Here is a 7998-nt window from a genome sequence, read left to right as displayed (position 1 = left end):
AAAAATATAATAATAATAAACAAAAAACTCACTACTCACCACACCTATATATCAAACACAAACACTGAACCAATTTACGGTGTGGAACGATCGACTAATCATAAAAAAAAAAAAAAAAAAACAAACGTTTTCGAACCCCTTCTGGGCTCTTCATCAGGTTTTAGCTCGTAAAATTCGATTGATGAATGTTGTTCAAATAATTTCGTTCTTGCGATCGAATAGTTCTTTTAAAATTCTACGTCGCGCATGCCTTTGAATTTAACGAATGCCGTTAACGAAAGCCATTAACGAACGATGTTCAAATAAGTTTGTTCTTGAGTTCGAACAATGCTTTAAAATTATCCGATGCGCATGCGTGACATGTCCGCCTTCTCAGTTATAACGAGCGGTTAAAGCGTGCTATGTATCAACTCTTGCCAGGCCATCGACAAAAGCATCTCCTCCTTAAAATTTATGCATGTGGTNTAATGAAGTATGAAAATATTTATATTAAATATATATATATATATATAAGAATATGATAAAAGTGGCAACAGTGACATCAGCTGTGTTGCTTAGAATTGGACACATGTTGCAAATATAATTTCTCTCTTATTACGTTTTAATGATGATTTTTGTTTATTATAATTGATAAAATTTCATTAATTAGTAGTATGCTGTTTACAAAATACATTCGATCGGCCCATGAAAATATATCTATGTTATTTAACAAACGAATTAATACGTTCAAGATGGAAAACGTGTTCGTGTGTAGGTATTTTCTAATCTATGATTGGTAATTGACATTGAAAAGTACACATTTATTTGCAAACAATATCAAATCAATATCAGGTTATAGATTATCTATATCTTTTTATAAAATTAATCAATTGTTTAGTTTATTGTTATTAATTAAACACAGCAATGATAATTACAGCATATGAAATGTTTAATTAATTCTTATATTACTTGTATTACTGTCCTAATAATAATAATAATTTTTTTTTTTCTAGCAACAATGACTTCGTACTCTTGGAGAGAGGCTTCGAGTGTTATTTTTGCTGCCAAACCATCTCTGCAGGAAACGATGGGCAAAGATTTGAATAATATGTTGATGGCGCATACCAGGAACTTTAATCCATCAAAATTTGATTATCGTTTACTGATGCTAAAGAGAAGCGGACTCAGTTCTTTTATGGCAAATGCGTATGTGTTTCCGGGTGGAATGGTAGAGTTATCTGATTTTTCGACAAAATGGTGGACTGTGTTTAATAATGCCGGTATTAGTAATGAAAAACTTATGCAAGTTTCCTCTTCCATAACGGGACCGAGACCTCCTATGTTTGAGAATTCGGTTACGCTTAGTAAAGCTAATATTTCAAAAAATGATCATTTTCCTGTTGATTTAACGATGCGTATAGCTGCCATTCGAGAGACGTTTGAAGAAACCGGAATTTTGCTTTTAACTTCGTCTGGAGATGAAAATAAGGAACCGTCTGTGTATACCGCAAAAGACTTAGACTTAAAAATGTGGAGAGATAAAGTCCATAATAATGCAAGTTTCTTTATAGATCTTTGCTTGGAAAATAAAGTTTGTCCAAATATTTGGTGTTTACAGGAATGGTGGAATTGGTTAACTCCGAATGTTGGACATCGTCGATATGATACTATATTCTACGTTTGCTGCCTTTCTAAAATACCAGCAGCTTGGGCGGATCAGTCTGAAGTTACAGAAATAAAGGTAAATATTTTAAGATGAAAATATATTTTAACATTATAATATTCAATATGCATTTATTTATTGGATTATATTGTTTCTTGTAAATTTAAATGAATAATAATTATATATTTTATAATTATCTGACAATAATAATTCTACATTTATAATAGCATTAGCAAAAATTCATTTCATAACATTAATAGAAAACAGATTACCTAAATTAACCATTGAGAGCTTGTATAAAATAGCTCATTTTGCCTCTTAGCAGGACCCTTTAGTCTTTTGTTTTTTTGAAAAAATGAAATACAGTATGTAGAATGTTTCTTCATTAATTAAAAGTAATCTTAAAGATTTTATTTTCTCTTAGTAAAAATAACATTAACTTTATAAGAGTTGGAATTACTATAAGCCCTTAAATTTTCTTTAGGCCTGGGTAAACATTCTAGCTTCCCTCTTGATGATCCTGTCTCTAAAAGTAGTTTATAGCTTTTAAACTTACTAGATAAAATATGTTTTATGTTAATTATAATTTATTGCTGACATAAAAATTAATTATAATCACAGATTAGGGGGGACTAATCTAAAAAGTTACACTAGATTAGTTTCAAAATGAAATAGAAATTATTTCTAGTACTTTGTTTTTATTTTGCAAACTGTGTAAAGATTATCAACAGTTATACAGTGGTACCTCAGGATACAAACGCCCCAGCACACGAAATTTTCAGGATACGACATGAAATTCTAACATATTTTTGCTCCATGATACGAACAAAAACTCACCATATGACGTTAGATTAGTTTGCAGCGCCATTTTTTATTCACTTCTGTTCATCGGTCTCAGTCCGCGTGTTTGCTTCGTCTTGGAAGGATCTCGCTCGATAAAGGAAATCTTGAGATATTATCAGAAAGTGACTGATTTTATTGAAAAGAAACACCCCAATAAGGTTCACACTGGCCGTATTGCTGCTCGGAGTAATGACATTTGCCTAAGTCATTCTAGAAACATTTTAAAAAGTAGGCAAAGCCGAACCTCTTTGGATAGATATTTTACCAAGCGACCTCTATCTAGTGAAAGTGCTGGTGTAAGTGAAGGAAAGAAAGCAAAAAGCAGTGAATAAAAAATTTAAAAAATAGATAAAACAGAAAAGTTAAAAAATTAGTGTTAAGTTATTTTTAAGTTATTGTTACATTATGTTATGTAAGTTAAGTTTTAGTATCATTTCCCTTCTCCCTCTCTTCCGCCACCAGTTTACACCTCCACCGTCGTCTATCCTCAAAGGTAAAGTGCAAATAAAACTACAATTTTTTTTATCAATTATTATTCTATTATGGTTATTTATACATTTACAACTACAAAATGCATTTTTCAGTGTTTTCCTTACTATAGTTTTTTTTTAATGTCTTACTTAGCTTTAATTTGAGTGTGTTTTTCGTGTTGGAACGAATTATTTGGTTTTACATGTAATCATATGGGGAAAAATGATTCACCTTACGACATTTTCATTATACGATCTCAGTTTCAGAATGGATTAATTTCGTATCCTGAGGTACCACTGTAAATGCAAATATGAAATAGTAAATATTTTGGAGTGATAATTACAACACATATATTCTTACAATAATCAAATTTTTAATATTGAAAAAGTATTATAAAAAATGTATTTAAATTATTTCCATTTTTTTACAGTATATATAGTCTATTTTATATAAGTCAGATGACAATATATTATCTGGAATTCGATCAGTATTTTGACATGTGAAAATCCTTACACAATCAAACGCTCAACAGATCAAAGTCATTACATGTTCAAAATTCTGTCAATAGCTGGTCAGATTTTCATTTGATGTGCTATAAAATCAATGTTAATCAAATTTTCACAAACAAACTTGTTTTTACTTTTTTTTTATATTTTTTTGTTCCACTACTATACAATATGGGAGCTTTTGCCTGCTGCATTTCTCCCCTGGGCCAGTTCACTCCTCCTTAGGCAACATGGTGGCCCTAGGTACCGTTTGGTCATCATATTGACATCGTCCTTAGTGCAGACATCTGATCGACATAGTACAACATTCGGGTGTACTTCCCACCTCAAGCCATCCACTAGTCCCAACCTGTAAGTAACTGAATTACAGGAGCAAACCAACACTCCAGCCATTTTATTTACTAGCTGTAATAAGTCAGTAATGAAACTTGTCAATTTTTACTGGATCTTAACATGGGAACAATTTATTTTATTGAATATAAATGAATTGAAAATCAAAAATTACTATAAACATAGCAGCTAATCAGTTAACTAATCAATATAAAGCTAAAATTTTATGGATTATTCTAAGAAAAATTTGAATTCAAATTTGGTTGACATAGAAATGCATGTTTCACAAATAAAAAGTGATTGTACAGAGCTACAAATGTACAAAGATTATATTATAAGCTAATACATTAAATCATCATATTATATTATCAATTATTGAAAAGCTAACTTTATTGAATGGTTACTCATTTTGTAATCAAACAAATAAAGTTAGCTTTATAAACATTGATTAAACATTTATTTGAATTCAAATTTGGTTGACATAGAAATGCATGTNAATGTTAATCAAATTTTCACAAACAAACTTGTTTTTACTTTTTTTTTATATTTTTTTATAATTGTAAATAAAAAGTGATTGTACAGAGCTACAAATGTACAAAGATTATATTATAAGCTAATACATTAAATCATCATATTATATTATCAGTTATTGAAAAGCTAACTTTATTTGGTTACTCATTTTGTAACCAAACAAATAAAGTTAGCTTTATAAACATTGATTAATTAAACATTTATGGTGTTTCTCTTTCACTTAAACTGTACAAAACTGTCCATAAAATCTCCCAAGATCTGTATAAATTTATTTATAAAAATTTCCTTTCTAATTTTTCATTGGAAGAAGAATGTATAAAAGCATAGAATAACAATATTGGTTTTCAAGTTTGATTGACATTCTGATCATTCAGGAATGTGAATTATTTTCAATGCCTTATGAATATCAAGGTGTGCCTTAAGCAGCTTATTGTCCAAGATAAAAATTATAAGAAGAATCCATTAACAGACTTTAATATTTGTAATCTATCCAGATATTCTAGATAATGGTATTGTGATAGCATATTTGGAATGTTTTAATGGCACTTTTATTAATAGAATAATGTCATACTGCTCATATTGTACTACCTCCAAGAGTTAGAAATAGAAAAATATTTTTTTTCCTGAATAAGTAGTTTAATTGTTTATAGTTATTGATATACAATCACAATAGACCTACTTAAATTGCTTTTTTTTTTAATAAGCATTATGTTTAAAAGCTGTAAAGCAATAATAATAATTATTATTTATTTTGAAGAGTAGATACAATGAATTTTCTATATTATGAAGAACATCCAATACAAATCTAACTGCCTGGAGCATAGGTTTTATTCACATTGATAGTTTTTGAGATAAATTTGAATTATAACTGTCCACAAAAAACCTTTATCAGTGTTGTGTTCGTTACAATATCCACTAACGTTTTCGACCTCCACCGAGGTCTTCTTCAAGCACTGACTAAGTGTTGTCTCCCCTTGACCGTTAGAACGATGTTGTCTGAGATGTAAATATTGCGCATATCACATTTACCCCTCCACTTGTCCCCGTTTGAATTCCTCGAATAGATATCTCCACACCTGCTCAATCGTCTCTCCATCTTTAAAGTTGATACAGGTTGAAATTTGAATTATCAAATACTTGAGAGAAGACTACTAAAAAGACAAAGCCAAATTAACATGTCTTTGAAGAACAAAAAGGACAAATTGCTGAAGATTTTAGGAAAATTATATTAAAATTAATGGCAATCATCCCACAGAAACTAAGAGTTTTTATCATATGAATAATTTTCAGTGAATAAAGAATGATTATAGATCGGTTAATGTCAGGCATAATAACAGAATAGTTCATATTTAATTATTAACTGTAGTGAAAAGTTTGAAGTTTGATGATTGAATATTAGACTTCTGTTTGTAAGTTTTTTAATGCAATTTCTCTATAAGCAAATTTCTGATTACAATAAAGTTTTGTATTGTTATTTGATTTATATTATTTTAGGGCATGTTTGTTTTGATATCAAACAACTGATGATAATATTTGCAATTACAATAAGAAGCACTTAACTGTATACTGTTCTTTAAAAAATTACAAAAATATTTTTCTTGTAAAATCAATTATCATATACTTACAGAATAAATTTTTTTTACTATTAATTTTAAGTCTCAGAAAATTTTCTTCTATATTTAGTGGTGTACACCTGAAGAAATTTTAGAAGAAAATAGAAATGGATCAGTTTTCTTAGCACCACCTCAAATTTATGAATTATCAAGGCTTTTGAATTTTAAAAAAATAAAGGAATTGGATCAGTTTTCGAAAAAAAGAGAATGCAGAGGAATAGAACGTTGGTTGCCAGTTGTTGCTTCTTCTACGGATGGTGCAATTTCAGTTCTTCCTGGTAAATAAGTTTTGTATAGTAGTAATATAATAAATCTTACTGTCAAATTTTTATTTTGAAATTACTTTCATAAAATTTTCATTCTATTAATAGAATTTTCTTTAATTTTCTCAAATTCAATTGAGAAATTATAAAATTGTAAATAGAACAAAAGAATTTGTTACTAGTTTTTATTGAGATGATAGATTAGAATTAATGGTATTAATGAAGAAATGTTCGGACTTATAAAGTTACAAGAATAACTCTATATTACTCTTTAGAGTAAAATTCAATTTATTACAATTTATTATTTAAGCATTGTATAAACTTATATTTTTAAAATAATAACATAAAATACAACTGATTTTAATAATTTTATTATTAATATACAGTATAATATCTGATAGAAAACTTCATATATTGATCTTGAACAATTAAATCCAAATTGGTGTATAAAAACTGTATTAGTAATTACTGTACAATTACAAATTATGATTAAATTGTTACTTGCAATCTGTTATACTAAAAAACATTTATATTATTTTTACTCTTAATTTCAGGAGATGATCTTTATCCCGAGAACCCGCCTCTCGAAGGTGATTTTGCAAATCCAGAATATTCATTTACTATCGATGAATTAAGAAGTAAATCTCGTAATTTAAATCGTTTAGAAATTAATGGAATAACATGTTTCATCCAAAATAATTCGACTCCCACTTGTGGTCACGTTCCATCTTCAAAATATCCATATAAGCAACCAGTTATTCAGTCATTTCTTTAATATTTTAAATTCGAAATAATGTATTATTAAAACATAATAAGTAACAATTATTTGTTTGATAACAAAAATATTCTCCAAAAATGAATATCTTATTTTAAAATATAAAATTTTATTTAAACAATTCCACTACATATTTTTATTATAATTTAGTTAACCTCATTTACATTAATCAGAACTTCTTTCCATTTTTATGCAATTTAATTTCATTGTATTATTCTGTCCTAATAATGAAAAGAGCTATATAAATACCTTTATGCAACAGTATATTTAAAAATTTAATTAACTGAAGAATTCTATATATGTGTTTACAAAATTATTTATTTTAATAAATATTGTGAAATAATATTCCATATCACATTTCTCTTGTTTATAAATAAATCTGTGATTTGTTTCACAGTAAATAATTGCATTAAGATATCTTTTCTTATTCTCTACATATTACTTTTAATTAATATATTTTATTTTTATATCAGTGTGTTAATATAAATATATGATTATTGCTAAAATACAAGTTAATTTTGTTGAAAATTAATATTAAACATTTTTGTGTCGTCAGATTGTGAATATACAGTATTTGACAGTGGTAACGTAAAATATATCATTCTCTGTATTTAAATGTCATATATTATAATTAGTTTGCTGGCTGTCAGCAATGAGGAAATTCAAATATTTGTGTTTATTCTGTACATTAGAGAACTTTCTAATATTTTAGTTTAAAGAATTTTTTGTTGATATTTGATGCTAATTCACTTGTGTACAGTTGACCCCCTATAACACTGTTGATAATTCCGTTTTATATGAATTCCGTGTTGTACGACTCGCTTAGATTTTACAAATACGTGTGCCGGGCTTTGAACGTCTCACGTATTTGTAAAATCTAAGTGACTCGTATAACACGGAATTCATATAAAACAGAATTATCAACAGTGTTATAGGGGGGGTCGACTGGTATAGTTAAACTCATTAACATTGTGATGTAATGCTCAAACATTTGTTTCGGATAATTTTCATTTTAAATTTGATA

The 7998-nt window shown here is 28.0% G+C and overlaps 1 protein-coding gene across 3 annotated transcripts in view; it reads left to right on the top strand.

Moving 5' to 3' along the window:
* The window catches only part of LOC111631324 (nucleoside diphosphate-linked moiety X motif 19-like), a 22383-nt gene extending 14593 nt beyond the window's left edge, over positions 1-7790 (top strand). For 2 of the 3 annotated variants that reach the window (XM_023375543.1, XM_023375544.1), the window contains exons 2-4: positions 993-1720; positions 6007-6214; positions 6754-7790. In XM_023375543.1, the coding sequence (XP_023231311.1) occupies positions 993-1720; positions 6007-6214; positions 6754-6974 (1157 nt within the window). In that variant the 3' untranslated portion in view covers positions 6975-7790. Of the gene's footprint in view, positions 1-545; positions 751-992; positions 1721-6006; positions 6215-6753 lie in introns of those variants that run through there. The other variant, XM_023375542.1, reaches the window with a different exon arrangement.
* The last annotated feature ends 208 nt before the right edge of the window (positions 7791-7998 follow it).

This window comes from Centruroides sculpturatus, unplaced genomic scaffold (genome assembly GCF_000671375.1).
Source record: "Centruroides sculpturatus isolate CEXI.00-Female unplaced genomic scaffold, Cexi_2.0 scaffold293, whole genome shotgun sequence".
Lineage (NCBI taxonomy): Eukaryota > Metazoa > Arthropoda > Arachnida > Scorpiones > Buthidae > Centruroides > Centruroides sculpturatus.
This window is presented reverse-complemented; position numbering and strand designations above follow the sequence as displayed.